The sequence below is a fragment of the Melitaea cinxia genome, chromosome 2 (genome assembly GCF_905220565.1).
Source record: "Melitaea cinxia chromosome 2, ilMelCinx1.1, whole genome shotgun sequence".
In the NCBI taxonomy this organism is placed as follows: domain Eukaryota; kingdom Metazoa; phylum Arthropoda; class Insecta; order Lepidoptera; family Nymphalidae; genus Melitaea; species Melitaea cinxia.
This window is the reverse complement of record NC_059395.1, coordinates 18,531,063-18,550,988: the sequence shown is the minus strand read 5'-3', so window position 1 is coordinate 18,550,988 and position 19,926 is coordinate 18,531,063. Positions and strand designations below refer to the sequence as shown.

General features: G+C 34.3%; 1 protein-coding gene across 1 annotated transcript; it reads right to left on the bottom strand.

The window, feature by feature from the left end:
* Window positions 1-185: 185 nt before the first annotated feature.
* Window positions 186-9,295, bottom strand: LOC123662438 (xaa-Pro aminopeptidase 3-like). The gene is made up of 10 exons (XM_045597283.1): window positions 9,262-9,295; window positions 8,915-9,189; window positions 7,956-8,105; window positions 7,494-7,630; window positions 6,373-6,611; window positions 2,355-2,533; window positions 1,947-2,045; window positions 1,667-1,804; window positions 761-881; window positions 186-355 (listed from the first exon to the last, which is right to left on the bottom strand). The coding sequence occupies exons 1-10, from the start codon at window positions 9,293-9,295 to the stop codon at window positions 186-188; spliced, it is 1,542 nt and encodes a 513-aa protein (XP_045453239.1).
* Between the last annotated feature and the right edge of the window lie 10,631 nt (window positions 9,296-19,926).

Below are 19,926 nucleotides of genomic sequence, written 5' to 3'. Positions count from 1 at the left end.
GATACAGTTAAAGAATCCAATCATTTTTAAGGATTCATTAGCAGATTACTATAATAATCGAATCGAAATAAAAGTTTTTGAAATGATTGACAACGTATCTTACTAATCCGACACAATTGACAGTTGCAATACAATGTATCCGACGCAAATTAGTTCCGTGTGGTCTCCCTAGTCTTATACACCGATCACAAGCTCTGTTTGCCAACTATATTTTCGATGTCGTCGACCTCCTTGACACAGGCGGCTGTGAGTATGAGCGGGTCTGCGTCAGTGATGAGCACGTCATCCTCTATTCTGATGCCCATTCCGCGGAACTCCTGCGGAACTGAAGTGTCATCTGGTCTGATGTAGATACCTGGAAAATTTTGGTTACGTTTAGGTCATTTACTTTCCTGATAAATATATCCTTATTGACGACATTAAATTGAAACATAGCTCTTGGTAAAGCTTTAGATTAAGAACCATCGAATTTCGGGATTTTGAGGCAAAGAGGAGAAGGAGAGAGGGGAATGCTACCCCCGGTACCACTGCCACACTTTGGAACCCCATGGTTATGGAGATATCCATGGTTAAAGTTTTGAGATTAGAAGAAGAATTTCTCAGGTTTCACAAGTTATTTTCACATTTGCACGTTATTTTCACATTTCACACGTTATTTTCACATTTCAACACGTTATTTTCACATTTCACACGTTAATTTAATAGTTATTAAATATTTATTAATAATTAGTTATCTAATAATTTAAGAGAGAGTAGTGACCTGGCTCGACGGTGAGCACCATGCCGCGGGCGACGGGCACGCGGCGGCGCACGAGCGGCGCGTCGTGCACGTCCAGGCCCAGGTAGTGCGCCACGTGGTGCGGGCACAGGCGGTAGGCTCGCTGGCGGCACAGACACATACTTTACTTCAATTACTGGCTAAATGTTTTTTTTTTTCTTTTTCAAAGAGTTTTACTTATCAAGAGTTTTTTAGTTACACACGCTACACACAAGAAAATTAATGAAGTCATCGTCGCATACCAATGTTTACAATTTTGTACAATAGCTTAGCCTGTTCTGAGACAGTATAGGCCAAAATTGAATTACAACCTCCAAATTATTTAAAATTTTGGGTTATTTGAACCATCAAATTAATTACATTATTTTATTTTATTTAGATGAAATATTGAGTTTCTATTCTGCACGATGTCGTTATTTATAGTTTTCTGCACCTCAAAGCTTTAGATTAATATAAAAGCTAGTATTAAAAAACTCAATAGTGTTTAGGCCTAATTTGTAGTTTTTGTACTACACAGTCTATTCACTTTGTAAGCACATGCAGTTTACTCCTTTAGAAACTATATTAGAGCCCATTATCTGCAAAACAATATGAGGAACTAAATCGTGTAAACCAACAACGCAGATATCGAGAGTGACATTTTAACGCGTAACGTCTCTTGCGAGAAAGAGATGAATATATTTTTAAATATCTCGGTAGCCTCGTCTCGTGTTGGAACTAATACACACACTTTTTGAAATAAAACTTCTTTACGCACACTTGACTTAGGGAGTAAGCTGGTAAATGCGTGACGAGAGCGTTACGAAAAGTGTGATAGGGCGAGGCGAACGGAAGTTGAGGGTTTTTTTATCTGCAAATATTGTGTTAGTGATAATACATCAAACTTACTCCTATCAGTTCGTTGGTGTCGATGTTCCGAGGTAGGATACCTTCCTGCTGCAAGTGATTGCCAAGTAGACGACACATGTGGTCGAACAGCTGGTCTAGAGGAGGGCGATATTCACCCAGTATTTCTATAAGACGTTTCTGGAAAAAAGGTCTCATAAAATAATACATGGAAACAAAATCTCAGGAATCATGTTAATATAGATTAGGGCAGCAATTAATCATTATTAGGACAATTGAATGGAAGGGCTCAGCAGTTCAATTGAAAAATTTGAACACTCACCTGCACAGTAAGCACTAGCTCGTACAAAATCCTCTGATGTTTGGAAAACTTCCCGGACACGGGCCACGTGCGCGAGATGTCCGAATTGTAGAGCCAGCGCTGGAAATGAAATTACATGAAAATATTTATTTCACCACAAGGTTATAGAATTATACACATACAAGGTTGCGAAGACATTAATCAAGTAAAAACCTTAGATATACTACAAACTTAAGTAATGTATCTAGCGTTATCAAGCAACCTTAACTTAGGGTCTGTTTCACAGATTGGCCTCCTAATGGCCTATTCCATCTCTTACTGTTAAAGTATATTGGTAACTTATTTGCAGGAAAAAAATTATCCACAGACGATGAAACAGGCCCTTAGTTACAATATTTAGTGAACTCGTAGTGTCTTGGTAGACGTCACCTGGCAGCCAGCGTCCACCAGCAACAGGTCGTCCCGGGCCAGCAGCTGGTTGTTGCTGACGTAGTGGATGTGCGTGGCGCGCGCCCCCCCCGCCACTACGGGGGGGAAGGCCCCGTGCTCGGCTCCCCCCGCGCGCGCCCCGTACTCCAGCGCTGTGCTAACTGCGTGCTCCGATATACCTGACATACGTCATTCGTTACTGCAGGGTTCATATTTATTAAATATATATTATTTTTTGTATGACTTTCTACTGGGGCAAGGCTCTATAAACTTGTGAGTAATCAATTGTAACGATAAATTAATAAATAAATACATAAGATGAAAGTGAAGAATACATTTACTTTAAAGAAGAATATATTTAATTTTAGAACGCCATATTTAGGGTCCTTGGATAAGCATGGCACAGCACCCTACATCTTTATTATTCAGTGGCGTAGCGTAGTGGGGGCGGGGGGGGCGGCCCGCCCCGGGCGGCACTTTTTAGGGGGCGGCAAAATTGAACAACACTTAAATAATAAAAACAATTAGTAAATACTAGCGGCTCGGTACGTGCTTCGCTACGTATAAAGTGAAATAATAAAAAAAAAAATACATCAAATTCACTTATTAATACAAAAAAAAAGTTAATTGCTAGGCTATTTTAAAAATTAATCCAAAAGTTGTTTTTCCATTTTGAGAAGCAATAGTCGAAGACTTTTTCGTAGTCTACAAATGCCATACACAGCGGCTGATTATATTCTTCTGTCTTTTGTATAATCTACCGAACAGTATGGATGTGGTCTACAGTGCTGTAGTCATTTCGAAACCCCGCTGTTCCGGTAGTTGGAATTCGTCGAGTCTTCTGGCGAGACGATTCGTAACAACACTCGAAAACAGCTTATAGACGTGGCTCAGAAGTGAGATCGGTCTGTAATTCTTTGACAGAGACTTGTCGCCTCTCTTAAAGAACAGCACCAAACACACTACTGGACCACACCTCCGGCGTGTTACCTCGGTGGGTGAAAGGCGTGAAAGAGTCTCGCCAAGACTTTTAGGGCAGGTCGCCCTGCGGCTTTAAGTAGCTCAGTCGTAACTACGTCATCCCTATTCTGCTCAATCAGAGTAGCAATCTCTCTCGTATTTGAGCAGTGGAGGTCTTGGCGTACAAGTTTTCGTATCTTCTTGGAAAGAGCCCTCTGTTCTGGCAAAGCTGCTTGAGCAGTGAGCAACTCGCGCCTCCGCCACATTAGATCCAAGGCTTCGGAAGAGAGTTGGACTGCTTTGTTGACTTCGTCGGCGGAAAATGCCTACGACCTAGTGTACACACCGTCTTCACCACGTTGTCGGTCATCTCTTCCACGTTGCCAGTAGTTTCCAGCGAATCGAATCGGTTTTGAAGTTCCCATTGAAACTGCTCGGAGCCACATAGTAATTGGGGCAGCGTACGTCGGAGAGTAGATTTCACTAAGCGGGCCCGCTCTTTTCGGAGGTATATATTTAAAGTGCTCCGCAATAGCCGGTGGTTACTGCCAGTGTTAAACTAATTAACCAAGGAGACATCTCTGAATATATGCCTTTTATCCGCTATGATGAATCTATCTCGTTCCTCATCATAGTGTTAGGGCTTTGCCATGTAGGTACACCGCCTTTGGGGCTTCTTCTCAAAAAATTGAATTCATCAAGAAGAGCCCCTCTGACTCGTAGTAGTTGACGAGCATCTGCCTCCTGCGATTCCTGTGCCCCTACCCGTGTGGTCCGATCCTCGATTCGTCGCGGTCTTGTATTCCCACTTTAGCGTTGAAGTCTCCATAACAACGTTGTAGAATGCCGAAGTAGTCCCATGCATGGCCCTAGTAATATCGTCATACAAGGCTTCGAGTTCATTGTCAGATTGTGCTGAGGTCGGCGCATAGAGCTGTATCACTTCTAGGGAGTACCTGTCAGTGAGTTTAAGTACAAGGTACGCTACCCGGTTCGACACATTGCTGACTTCCACAACGTTGTTAGTGAGAGTCTTGTGGACCAGAAAATCGACGCCACCTTGGGAAAGCCCATCACCTTCACGGAAGCAGAACAAGTGCCCGGAGTCCAGGATCATCGTGTCTTCGCCCTCTCTTCAAACTTCGGACAACCCCAGTATACTTCACTTATGTTTAAGTTTAAGACTCGATTTTACTTCCAGTTCGGTAAGGTTGTGGTCCAGCCGTAACATGCCTCCATTATACGTAGCCGGTACGTAGTACCTGTAGTTTTGAGTGGCAGCCTCCCGTATCCCGGTGATCCTCAGCACCCTCCGCCCCACCGTTACCGCGGCCGCTGCTGTAGCCGGGAATAGTAGGGCTACCGAGAACTGAGGGCCTAAAATTCTACCGCGAACTCATGAGGGTTTTTGCCCATAGTCACTACGCTGGGCAGGCGGGTTAGTGACCGCAGGGCTAGCTTTGTCGCACCGAAGACGCTGCTGCTCGTCTTCGGTTGTGTATTTAAAAAGCTAGCTGTAGGATGGCTATACCGCCATCGGTCGGCTTCACTAGTTCCACAGTGGTATTGGAACTTTGCTATTTCATATTATTAACTAGCTGACCCGGCAAACGTTATTTTGCCAATAAACTATCCACTATAATATAAGTGTGCGGGGATTTACTTATAAACGAAAGCGTTGTAAACAATGAAAGTATGCTTTATTTAGTGCACAGAAAAATTAAAATAATACGTATAACAGTCACTACTACGATCGGTACACAAATAAAACCAAAAAAAACAATGGCCGAAAACAGTATAGTGAGTAAGACAGGAGACCGGCTTTATTGTCATCCCCGTGATGTGAGGTGACAACGTAATGTAGACCTCTAGCGGGGATAACTGATCGATTGATAGTTATCGACCGGCGAAGGCAGGAGATCAAATTGAATTGAGAAAAAAATCACAATTAAAGGAAATTATTAAAAATAATAAAAAATAAAAATTGCGATGGAAAAATAGGGCTTGATCGTAGAAAGGTTGAAAATTAAGAGTAATATAATTTTTTTTATTCTAAGTCATGACAAAATAAATATAAAAATCCTGCCAAAAAAATAAAGTTTATAATTAACAAATAAAATATAGGGGTTGATCGTAGAAGGTTGAAAATTTAGGGTTGTATGTATTTTTTAATGATGTATCATAAAAAAAATAAAAATATAAATAATTCATCTAAAAATAAAAAAATAAAAAATAAAAAAACTAGGGGTGGACTACAGTTAACATTTAGGAGGATGAAAAATAGATGTTGTTCGATTCTCAGACCTACCCAATATGCACACAAAACTTCATGAGAATCGGTCTAGCCTTTCGGAGGAGTTTAACTACAAACACCGCGACACGAGAATTTTATATATTAGATTAATTTATTTATTTTACAAGAAATGTCTTAATAATGATCACTAATCTAATAAAATCTAATAAGTACTATTAATTATTTTGTATTGTTATTTAATTGATTGAAATTTTGATTTGGGCAAATTGAGATAAGGATTGATGATTTTGCATGGAATTAAATAAAGCTTTATCATTATTATTATTATTATTGGAACTTTTCTATCCCTTAGTCACCTCTTACGACACCCACGGGATGAAAGGGGGTGGCTAAATTCTATATGTCGTAGCCAATCAGCTAAGTAAGTTTTAGTATACTTTAAATTGAAATACCTACATAAGGGGGCGGCAAAATTTTCTTCCGCCCCGGGCGGCCGACAACCACGCTACGCCACTGTTATTATTCATACATTTAAACGTATAGTCTTGACATACAGCGCTACTATTGCATTTATAATAGGAGTATGAAAAATGGATTCATGAATACACAGCAAATTACCACAGAATATATTTAAGGCTAGGCTGATGATGTCTATTATTTTACTCGAATTACGCAATACGATTTTGAAAATATACAGATAAGTTGAAAATATACAACAAAATTATTTAATCCATAACAGATTTTACACATACGATTATTTACACATAGGATATATAAATTTTGTTTAAAAAGTAACATACCCACCAGGTTTTGTGCACGCCATCGCCAGATTGACCATCTGTGATCCAATATAGCATGTCTCCTTCATCAGTTCTATTTCAGCTGGAGACTTTATTACACGCATTTGATGCAGGAACCTTTGAGGGTTATCTGTTGAGACATGACTTTGACTGATAGAGGAATGGATGGTCTCGTGTATTTCAGGATTAGGTGGACTGTCGTTCTGATACCAGACTACTGCTGGCTTTGATGATGAGATTATTCTGGAATATAAACAATTTTTCAACATTATAAAACCAGCACATGATCAGACAAATGTTTTTGTAAAACCATACTTGTATTTAAGGTAACATAAACTAAACTGCAGCAATATAAAACGTTTGGTACATAATGAATATGTCATCAAGTACTGCTAAGTAAAAAAAGATAACAACAAAATTTGACTTTTTTAAAATTAATCAAAAAGGAAAACAAACACATGAAATAAAACAAAGTGGTATTAAGCCTGAGTCTGAATGATGCATATTTCATATGAATGTAATAAGCAGGGTAATAATAATTAATAATAAATGCTTCACACTCAATGGCCCCAGTAGGATTTTCTCCTGTTTTGGGGGTCCGGAAACACACACAATACACAAGCACAACGTCCAGACCATGACAAACATCTATATGGCCGATACAAATGTCTGTCGTGAGCGGGAATCGAACCCGCGACCGCCAGCCAGTGCTATTGACCGCTACGCCAACGCCTCGTCAAAATTAAAGGTATACAACATATTATAAATCACAATAAAATTCAAGTAGGCTTCAAAAGCACCTACGAATCGTCATCTAGCATATTAAAATTTTTAATTAAAATTTAATAAAGGCTAAAAGTGAATCTACCACCGATACGGAATGTAGATTCAGCAGAGAAGAACCGAAAAGAAATTCCACAGTTACTCTTTACAATATTGTTCTTATACCTATTCAAAATTTTATATAAATTCTTCCTGAATTTGAAATTAAATTGACAAAATTTAGTAAATTTTCTTGCTATTAAAACTTTTTAAAATATAATCATCTTTTTTTTTACCGTAAAATTGGGAGACAGTTAATATAGCTAGATTGAGAAATTTAATGTTTGAGCTACTTTAACACACCTAAGAATGTCATTGCTGAAATTGTCTATAGGCCTAGCTTCATCAACTGCAAATAATGATGCTGCAACTGCACAACCTGTACGAGGTCCCTCCCATAATTCTGCATGACTATCTTTTTCATGTACAAAAAGTATACTCTGAAAAAAGTCAAAAACGTCACACAAGAGAAGGGTAGCCATATCAAATATAATGTATATTTATAAACATTTTTATTAATAAAAAAAAAAGAAACAAAAAATCTTCATTTTAATGTAAGATTTATTGTAACAATATATAAAATTATTATGCCTAATAAAAATAATTATTCTTGTTTTATTTTTTTCGTTTCTAGTTATTTTTATTTTTAAATTAATTTAAACTTTTTTTTTCTAATGATGCAACAAATTAATGAACTAACTAATTTTTTGCATTATTTTGATATTCAGCAAATAAATAGGAACATATAACTGTCAACTAACTTACTGAGTAATCATCTGCCAGTCCTGACTTGACCATAACCAGAATCGCAGAAGGCTCCAAGCATCCTGTTAAATAAAAGAAGTCAGAGTTCTGGCGGAAGACATAGGGAATCTTGTCTGACATGTACTGTTTACACGCTGCTGGGATTATTACCTGAAATTAATGTGAAATAACTCTAATAACCAACTTATATTATACTGAATATTGTTTCAGAATCTGTATTCAATATTGTATTTTTTACTTTCATTTAATTAAGCTAAAGTAAGGAATAATACCTTTAGTACTGTGTGGCTACGGTACTAAAGAATATAGCCACCCCCTCTCTTCCCGTGGGTATCGTAAGAGGCGACTAAGGGATAACACAGTTCCAATACCACCTTAGAATTTAAAAAGCCGACCGGTGGCGGGATAACCATCCAACTGATGACTTTGAAATACACAGGCCGAAGACGGGCAGCAGCGTCTTCGGTGCGACAAAGCCAGTACTGCGGTCACCAACCCGCCTGCCCAGCGTGGTGACTATGGGCAAAACACATGAGTTCACGTTATTTTTGGCGTAAACTTATGGAGGCCTATGTCCAGCAGTGGACTGTATAGGCTGTAATGATGAAGGAATAATAAATAAAATTATGTTAATGGTACTTTCTCTTAGGCTATTGTTTCACATTCTATTTAGAATGATAGAATTTAGATTAAATGAATAGGTAAATTAATGACAATTTAAATGTTGCTGGCATAGTAACTTTCTTTTCTTTCTATTTTTGTTTTGAGTCTTAATTATAAGACTTATTAGTTTATAATTTCTAATCCATTTATTTAACCTGTAGTTGACATTATTGTCTATTTTATTTAAGATCAAACACATCACTCTTTTTAGAAAACGAAGTTTCTTGAATAAAGTTCTTACTAGTTTTTTTGACTAACAGGTTTTACTAATTTTATGTGCAATAAAATTAACTTACAACATGAGATTTATGCGCGTGATCGGGTTCTGCATTCAATTTGTTCACCAAAGTGTCTCTCCTTTCCTTATACTCCTGTTGGGTTATACCACATGTTAAGTGACCCTCTGCTATCATATGCGGATGAGTGTAACAAGTTGGCTGGCCAACGATACATTTCGGTATACTAAATTGGGTATTTGACGCAAAGCCCGGTGGATTTTCCACAGTAGACAAGGCTCTCCCTCTCTCTTTACAAAAACTTTGTCTCGACAGCTTTTTTATAAATCTATTTCCTGAAATAAAAGTTGTATTTATAATTCATATTGTGATCTTCGAACTTTATTTATATAACCTAACTAACTTACTGATGTTTGAAGAAAAACTTCGGAGGGAGTGCATTTTGAACAGTGGATATATTTGTTTACGCTTTCTTAGTCGATATTTTAAATATTACATTTAAAAATACTACTAAACCGAAAATATAATTTGTTTATAATTACTGATAAAGACATAAAATTGACATTGATTGACAGTGTTAGCAATGTTTCTATATGCAATAACTATGTATGGCAGTGTTGCCGTTAGGACAATCTAGTTTGTAGCTACATCAAAGAAAAAAGTTGCCAGTTTTGTAAATAAATCACTTTCGAAATTCCGCTAGAAGTGGCTAAAGTGTGCGTTTTCCAATTACAGAGCATAATGTGACTCAGTGGAGCACAATGCTAAATTGTGCTGATACTTAATTGGAACTTGAATTAGTTTTGAAATACACCTAAAAAAACTACGACGACTTTACTTTACTTGGAATTACTAACTATAATATACTAGCTGTGCCCCGCAGTTTCACACGCTTTAATTTAAAAAAAAATGCGTATTGCGCATGCGTAAACAATAACAACATTGCGCTCCGTTTGACATTTTGACATGAGTAGTATTGACGTTATGCAAAACAAACTAGGCTCAACAGCAATAGCAATACGGTCCATTTTCATTCGATCGAACCTAAATTACTTTAAAGATAAACATTCATTTGAGAATCCTCCTGCCATAATGCGGACATTATTGGTGCTGCCTAAAATTAACTATAATGTATTTTAGTTTGGTCGTATTGGTACCGTATGGTGGTATGTATTAGTCGGTAGACTTTTTATAGTAATAAAAATATGTATGTAGTAACAATCTAAAAAGCAGCCAGAAGTAGCTAGATTTATTTTGGTGGCTAAAATGGATTGTTTTTTGGCTAAAACCATTGAAAATCCGCTAGATCTAGCCACAAAATGGCTAAAACGGCAACACTGAATTGTATGGTTTTCCTTCAAAACGCATAAAAGCATAATGTAATTTTCAAAAATTAAAAAAGGTACAATTAATTATATATGTTAATTACATGTGTTAAATAAATAATTAATTATACTTGTTTACATGGAGTAAAACAGGAACTCTTCTTCGTATTAATTTAAGCTGGTATATAGTTTATGATTGTACATGTGTGTTTTGTTTGATTGGACATACACACATAATAAGTGGTGAAATATTGGATTATTAACATCGCTTAGAGAGGAATTTATTTGTTTATTTATAAAAATATATTATGTTGTAATTAAATTGGCAATTATCAATTCCTGTCTAATTATCATCTATGCTCCATGCTAATTATTGTAATCGTTAGTAACTTACCTACATCTGTTGGGCGGTGTAAAAAAAAATCTTGTTTTAAAATTTTACATTGACATTTTAGTCTACTTTCAATTTTTCCTCAATTTCAAATTAAGATTTACACAAAAAAATGCAGGTGACAATATTCATAAAAATAAATAAATGTGTCATTATATCAATTTACGCCTGAATTTAATGTCTTAATTTGTAGTTAAAAACTATTTTGAGTTGTTTTCTCGTTAAAGATTGTTCTCTTAAAAGTTATACTACTACAAGAAATACAATTTAGTTTGTCAAAAAATATTAAATTAATTATGTGTTATTAGGGATAATTCAAAAAGCACTCATCAGATCTCAATCAAATTTAAATGAGATCCTATGACAAGCATCAGCTTTCGATTAAAAAAAAAATCATCAAAATCGGTAGACCAGTAAAAAGTAATGAGGTTACACATAAAAATATAGTCGAATTGAGTACTCCTTTTTTTGAAGCTGGTTAGAAATGAATTCCAGACCAGCCGGCCTAGCATGCATACAACGAGATATCTCTTGACGAGATAGAGAGACAATGTCTACATCGAGTATTTTCTCGATTACCCTAACATGCGCACTACGAGAGACAAAATTCTCTTCCGAAGACTTCGCCTTGTCGAGTAGAGAAACATTATCAACCATAATCACAACTGAATATCATTCTTATTTCTTATGTCGTAAAGTTGAATTTACAAGGTTATTGACCAATCGTGCCAAACCGGGATGAGCCAACGTTTGTATAATTTCAAACGAGTGACACATGTTTTATTTAACAATGTTCTCGGCCTTTTGGCTAAGATAAAAAGTGTATATCTAATTTAAAAAATCTAATATGGAAAATAAAACGGCGTAAGTAAATGAATTTAATTATATATGTAAAACAATATGCTCGTGTTGTGCTTTATATCTTGTCGCACATAAGATAATTGTAATTCTATCACGCATTGTTATTATTTATTTTTTTTTTTTAATTTTTAAAATTTTTTGAATTTTTGTATTTTTTTTTTTTGATTATTGATTTTACTTTTATTCTATTTAATTTTATTTTTACTTATTGATTTTTTTAATATAATTTTGTTTTGTTTTTTATTCTGAATGTTGTCTTGTCTTGTTGTACTAACCCAATATGGACTTATACTTTGGTCTGAAATAAAGTATTATTATTATTATTATTATTATTTAGAATAAGAAGCAACAGGGCGCAAATACGTTTTTTGTGTCATTATATGGCACACTTCACTCGACTTTTCGCATTTCCCGCTCTTCGTATACCGAAATTATATAATTATAATAGGGAAACGCCATGGTATACAAAAAATAGGCACCCGGTTTTATTTATTTTTTATTTATCGTCTTTCTCGTCGATAATATTGAAAACGAGAAGTTTCTCTTCCTAAAACGACAAAATTCGACAAAATTACGATATCATGTTAGCTTCCGTAGAGATAAATATCACAGATCACTAAAATTTAATGATTATCTCTTCTATTGACGTAACGAGAAGAGTATCGCGTGCACGCATGTTAGCTACTGTAGACATAGAGAGATAATACGAGAAAAGAGGTAGACAAAATTTTGTCGTGGCGTGCATGCTAGGCCTGCAGGGAAGACGATTGCAAAACATTACAATAAAATAAATGTGAAAATTTGTTAAGATTGATATTCGTTACACTATCACGCAAAAATGACTAAATTTAAAAATATATAACATGACATTTCATTTGCGATTATACTAATTGTAGATTACAATAGACAGAGGCCATAATTGATACATATTTATATATACTTACAGTACTTACACACGCACACACTTCTTGTCCTAAAATTAATTGTTCCTAATTACACGGAATCGAGACTAGCGTGTAAACTCATCGTGCAAAGGTAGCATGTAAATTTTGTACATCACTGTTATGTATATGTATTTGTTTTATAGCATAATCGTTTTCTTTTGAATATAGCTTATGGAGTGAAATCAGTACAGTTAACACTCGAAACTTTAATAATTCAACAGTACTTAATTGTTAAAATAGAACTTTCAAGTTACATATCTCCATTATCGAAATCCATTAAAAAAATATCAATAATATTATATTCTGCTGCGCCAAATTAATTTAATTTTCGTATTTTATTTCTTATACCTTAAAGCAAGATTTCTCCGGATGGATTATATACATTATATACAGAAACTATTACATTGTAGAATTCTATCAACCAAACATTTAAATCTTTCAGTTCTATTGTCTCAGCAGTAACGCTATACTTTGTCGGCTGAACAGCTAAAGTTATACGAAGTTCATACTGTAAATTAAACTATCTTTTGTTCTGTTTGCGAAAATGGATTATTTTGTTCGTCGCTAGGGACAATCGGATAGAGTGCGCGAAAGTAAGATCATAGTACACATAAGGAATGAACCATATAATAACTTAAAATATATATATTCCTTAATGTATAAAGCCAGCTGTTTACAGATGTAAATACTACCTGTGCCCCGCGGATTCATCTGCATTCAAGATCAAAATTAAAAAAAAGACAACTTTATTCAAGTAGGCTTCAAAAGCACTATCGAATCGTCTTTTTAAAAATTAAAACTTTAAGGTGATTTTTTTTAAGTAGAGTTACAGCTACCATCGATTTGGAATGTAGATTCTACAGAGATGATTCGGCAAGGATAAAATTAATAAAATTTTGCGTCACTAAGTCCACACATCTTTATCAATGTAATTCTGCACCGACCGTTAATTTGAGGAAAAAACGTACCTACTAAAATATTATATAGCCTATATCCTTCCTAGGTAAATAAGCTATTCGACAAAATAATAATTTTTCAATTCAAACCGTAGTTCCCGAGGAAAGCGCGTACAAACAAACAACATTTTTAGCTTTATGATATTAGTATGGATATTTTTTTTTATTTTGAAATATATTTAAAGTACATATGTGTATGATGTACTTATTTCTTAAACGCCGAAGCTATTGAGGCTGTGAGTAATAAATTTTATTTAAAGTGAGCGAAATAATTATAGAAGCTAAGGCGTAGTAGATATCTCGTCTGAACTTTATAGGCGACCGGGACAGGTAAAGTGCTTTGAAAGTAATTACAAGCTGGCACCAGGATACATCATTTTTATCAGGATCATAAGCAAGGATCATAAGCAAGGAATGTTTTAATTTGGTTTCTGTTACGAAAAAAAAAGTTTTACTTCTGTTATCAAACAATTGCCAATTTTTATCTGAGGTCGAATTTAAACCCTGTTTTGAACGGGAGTCGAAGTCATGTTTTGTCTCATTTTGAGTCAAAGATATTTTTAACCGCCTACAAAAAAGGAGGAGGTTACTCAATTCGACCGTACTGTATACTACTATTACCGGGTGTCCCGATTTTGATGATTTTTAATTTAATCGAAAGCCGATGTTTATCATGTGGTTACATTTAAATTTCATCGAGATCTGATCACAACTTTTGGAGTAATCTTTGATAATGCGTATTTACTAATTACTTTTTCGTCTACCTACGTTATATTATTACTTATCGATGTAGTTGAAGTCGGTTTTTTTCGTTTGCCAGCAAACACAATTATAACAGATAAAAAACACGTCTTTTTTTACTTGACGGAAAACATTAAAATGTACTGTTTTCTAATCTTTACGTGAATTTCATTCATTATAATAAATAACGGATTTTATCGCAGTTTATTAAGTTTTTTAGATGCCTGACGTTTCGGATACTTTACAGCAACCTTGTCACGGGAGGTCCTCCCGTAAACTATATAAGCCATGATAAAATCCGAAAAAGTTGTTTCATAATAATCAAAATGTACCTTAGTTTAGGATATGATAATCTAAAATAATCTGTGTATAACACTGTTACATTTTAGATGTATTTAAAAAAAAATCTGTTTTTTAACCGACTTCAAAAAAAGGAGGAGGTTACTCAATTCGACCGTATATATAATTATGTTTTTTTTTAATGTGTGTTCGGGGATAATCCGTCGTTTGTGGATCGATTTCGATAATTCTTTTTTTTGTTGGAAAATAGATATCCCTAGTTTGGTACCATGATAAGGAAACCAGGATCTGATGATGGGATCCTAAAGAAATCGAGGGAAACTCTCGAAAATCCGTAGGGGAACACCGGGCAAGACGGGGTGGTGGGCAAGACGGGGCATCAGGCCTTTCAGGTGATTTAAATTGATCAATCTCATTCGCTCTGCCATCTCGCTACTGGCCGCCACGACAGCTCTTAGTTACACGAGTACTAACATGGCGGCTATTCATTTGTTTTAGTTATCGTCGAAAAGTAGATTTCGTTTGTTCGTATTAAAATTTCTTATATGTACGTTTCGTAGTGCATGAAACTTGTATTTGGTGAATTTTAAGCGGCACCTCGGTTAATCCTATCTACAGTACATTGCAGTAACAGGTAATAACTTGTTTTGTTATAAAACATTATTCAATTTTTTTTTTGTTTGAATATTAATTCTGAAACGAATCAAAGGGCAAGATGGGGTATCTGATACCCCATATTGCCTGACACGATTTTGATTATTTATATTTTTTTATATATTGTTTTAGGATGGTTTATATTTAAAAAAAGTCATATATGTTTATAAAAGAAACTCAGGAAGAGGAAAACGTTCAAGGGAAGCACTGAATAAGGCGATAGAAGTTGTTTTGAAGCGAGAAATGGGATATATGTTGGCTGCAAAAATTTTCTTAGTCCCACAAACTACATTGGAATGAAAGGAAAAAAAGGCTATAAAATAATGTAAAGGTACCTTTGGGTACCAGTATTTTCGCAAAAAGAAGAAGAGGATGAGCTTGATGGATTATTTACTAGACATAGAAATCAGGTTTTTTTTTAACTGTAGATCCTGTGGCAGCACCTCTTACAACAACAGCAACGAGCGGTGCAGTTGTTGTTACAGATCCTGCTACTTCAACAGTTGTCACAACTAGTACAACTGAAATTAACACATATTTAAATTTGAGTCCTTGCCCTAGATTTTCTTATTGGCCTAATTTAGTGCATTAGGCAGCCCAAAGCAACTATTGCCTCTTCCAGTGACCAAGAAGACATTAAAAGTGACGAAAAAACGCGGTAAAACTACTATCATAACCTCTTCACCCTATAAACAGAAGTTGTTAAGAGTTAAGTTAGAAGAATTTATTTAAAAAAAATGTGACAGAAAAGTTAAAAAAGCAAAACAAGGAAATCAGACAGAGAAAAAAGGAGCGAAAACAGAAAAGGAAGAGAAACAAAACCTATTTCAAGACTAAAGTCACAAAGAAATATAATTCAAAGAAACGTATTAGACAGTCGTCTTCTGAAAAGAGTGATGTTGAAACCGAAAACACTCCATGCCTACATTCTACAGGATTATATTTCGACTCCAAGAAAGGTTGGATTGCTTATTCTTCTTGTGGTAAATGGTTACATTATGGCTGCGCAGGAGTGGATGATAATGATGCCGAAGCAACATTCATTTGCGAGTTCTGCACTCCTGAATAGTCAAGAGAATGGCTATACCCCATCTTTCACATGTTGCGAATAGAAACATGGGACGAATGAAGTAGAGTTAGATCGTGGAAAGGAAAAATTATAATAGTTTTAGTTAGATACCGTTATAGGTCTTATAGCTTTATCGCAACTTATGAATTAGACCTCAACGCTGTTTATGTTCTCGATTGTGAGAGCGCGTTGATATCTAATAGTAGAAAGATCCCGATTTAACGCGATCTTTTAACAGAAAATTAAACGAATGCACTTAACAGTTATATCTCAAAGGTTTTAGTATAATTATGTGATATACCAAAGTTTCTAACTTATCTATAAGGAAAGACATTGCAGCTAAGCTCTGTAGGTAGGAAGGTCACTACATTCACCGTCGCCTGCGTTCAACTCAGTCAGTGCGGAACGACCTGCGCGTGCGCACGTCAAACGAAAACGCGATCGATCGCGAACTGTGCCGAACGTGACGATACAATAGTGTTTCATAATCTGTGATTGTTTACTTTTTTAATTTATTTTTTACATTGGACGTAAACTCAGCCAACAACGAAAGAGGTTTGTCTATTTTAAATGTGACGTTTACTTTTTTAATTTACTAAATATCACGTATTGCGGTTTTAGATCTACGAAGTAAATGTTAGATACTGCGGGTTCATTTACATCGTTTTGTAGGCTATTCATTAGTTGTTACGGTCGCCTGCGTGGTACGTATTACCTAATTCGTGACCTCGCGAAATTATTATAAGGTCTGAGCGATGAAGGCTTTCCTTTATTGAAAAAATAAAACAAAATTATAAATCATCAAAACGTGACCACTTCCGTGACATCTTATTAAAAAGTAATTTTAAACAGAGCTTCTTTGAAAAAAAGAAAAAAAAAAGTTGTTTATTTGCTGTTGTTATGAATTAATCATATTAATATTACATAGTCTTTACTCAAACCCAGTTGTGTAATTATTACACACACGCATACAAATAGTATTAATATTTTTCCTAGAAGATTGTATGTACATATTTAATACAATTTATTTATGATTGTACTAATTATAATATTATACCAACTGTAATCGTGACATATAAATATAATATTTTATATTTTAAATCTTTATACATAACATAATACGTGGCCACTATAATTTTATAGGTTCTTTTTAATTTAAATTATGTGAGTGCTTTTAACACTTTTCCGTGTTTTTGTTCAAACACTGTTTCTGGAGTTCGGAAGCATACAATCACAAATACAAAAGCCTGGGCCGCGTAAAACTGCGATAGGTGTGGCTTAAAAATTGTCATGAAAGCTGTACGGCCAGCCGCAACAGCCAGCTTCAGTGACCGCTGCGCCATCACTTTAATTAAAATATTTTTTTATTTATTATGATTTAAAAGTAGTGAAATAAAAAAAGGCATACAAACAATTCCTTAACATTTTAACCGTATCAGAGTATCTTTAATGTCCTTGTTGATTTCTGAACTATAACATTGAAAAACAGATTTTAAAAAATTGCTAAAAAAATAATATTTAATTTACAATCTTGTAATTTAATTACCACTGACAACTAGTACCTTACCTTCAAAAAAAAAAAAATACTTCTCATCTGTTCACAAAATATAGATGAGAGGATTTTGGAGGTAACATAAAGAATAATGGGTTGACTGGAAGAAATCTCTTTCAGAGATAAGTCCACCCTTGCCATAAACCTTATTATTATGTTATGTGTTTATATGTTTTTTTAATGCAATAATGTATATAATAGTAAAGAAAACATTAGAGAGACTACCTTTTCTTAAGGTTAGCAACAGATTTGTACAAAACGTATATTTTTCTATCATTATCTTCTCTAGATTTTTATTTATCTATACAGTGTTTTGTTCTGTAATTTTTTTACGTACTTACAAAAACTACCGCCTTCTGTTTCGCACGTGAGATTTTACGATCGTGATAGCGATCGTTTTAATCATTAATTGTATCATACACGGCGCCTTAATGATAGTGTTCGAGACGACTGTATCAATTTAATTGTATGAACCAATATTGCACGATGTTTATTTCAATAATTGTATTGTATAGTTATATTTTAGAACGTATTAACTGCTCATATTGAATTTCTTTTTAAATAATTTTGAAATAAAACTTTTTTACGCACGTTTGACTTGGAGAGTAAGTTGGTGAATGCGTTATGAGAGCGTTACGAAAAGTGTGATCGGGTGAGGCGAACAGAAGTTGTGAGGGATATATAAGTTAGAGAAAATAGTAAGAGAGAGAAAGTAGCCGTTTCAAAGATTAGCCGGAACAAACAGACAGACAGACAGACAAAAATTGTAAAAAATGTTACTTTGGTATATGTATCGTATATACATCCATAATTATGCATTTAATAAAAAGCGGTTTCTGTAATATTACAAACAGACACTCCAATTTTATTGATTTGTATAGATTTGTGTGTTGTACACTTATTATTGTCGATTACATTCTGCTTGAAATACTAAATGTTTTTACAGATTTTGAGTTTATACTTTTTGTCTTGATATTACTATAGAATATAATATTATTAATACGCGTGAAATGTGCTCATTTAAGATTTTGTTCTTAAAATAGCTAATACGTACCTACTAGTTTTAAATTTACATTTATTTTCCCTTTTATGATCTGCAGGTATAAAAACATAGAGACTTGTGTGAGTTAGTAGTACCTAGTTAGTGTGAATTTACACTTTTTGATTTTTTTTTTAATTTTTAAATATAAGTATAATTTGTTTAAAGATTTAGATTCTCTATTCGGCTGGCAAATTTTTGTTTACTGGACTATATTGTACTTAGAAATTCGAGGGTGGTCCATTTTGATTAAAATCAAATCTCGGGTATTCAGGAGTGACTGTTCGAAGTCTTAGATCACGATTTTAATGCATTCTTATGTTGGCGTCAAGCACATAAATAATAAAAAAAAAAAAATTGAGTTATCAGTTTTATTACAGCTAGTTATGGTTTTTGTAGAAAATATTAAAATGAAATGGGCGTCACTATGAGAAGTCTTGGTATGCATTCTTATGAAGCACATAAATAATTTAAAAAATATATAGAGTTGCCAGTTTTATTACAGTTAGTGATCGTTTTGAGTTTAAAATATGATATACTTCATAATACGTATGTACTAAAGTTTTTTTTTACTTTTTTATTCAAGATATATACATATATCTTGGTTTAGCACATTTTTAAGTTTCGAGTCGTGTGTAACTCCAAGACGGAATATGTTTTAATAAGTATATAATGAATCTATTTTAAAATAAATTTCTGTTGGCTTCAGATACGTGAGCGTTAGGAAGTTATGTTAATAATTAAACATAGTTATAAAAGTCACGTTTGAGAAAAGTGAAAATGGACGTTTCATTTGTTAATTTATGAAAAATAATGTTAATTAAAAACTTTTTTTTCTATTTGATTGTATTTCTATTTAGACAACGGTATAGTTGCTTTGTTTTTAAAGTATGTAAAATAAGTTATTTTTAATTTATTACATAGTTAAGAAACGATGTTAAGAAATAGTGGAATTTATTTTGGCTCTCCTTTAAAACAATATTTAACTCTGCACCATGTTTATTGAGATGATGATGATGCGTTAGGTATCTTTATTTAGACCCTTTTAGGTTTTTCAAAGCTATGTTTTCGGTTTATTAATTTGTGTCGATCCGTCTTTAATACACCAAAGTTGAGTTGAATTGTATGCAAAGAACGCCGAAACAAACATTTTATTTATAGAACCTAATCGTATGTATCAAGTTATGTTAATAAACTTTCGTCGTTGTTTTATTTCATTATAAATTCAATATTTTATTTA

Bases quoted from the DNA above. Each gene is read 5' to 3' on its own strand.
- LOC123662438 (XM_045597283.1), bottom strand. From the start codon at position 9,295: ATGCACTCCCTCCGAAGTTTTTCTTCAAACATCA. The intron at 2,046-2,354 runs GTGACGTCTACC...TTTCATTTCCAG, and splicing joins TGGTGGACGCTGGCTGCCAG to CGCTGGCTCTACAATTCGGA. The intron at 356-760 runs GTCACTACTCTC...AAAATTTTCCAG, and splicing joins GGTGCTCACCGTCGAGCCAG to GTATCTACATCAGACCAGAT.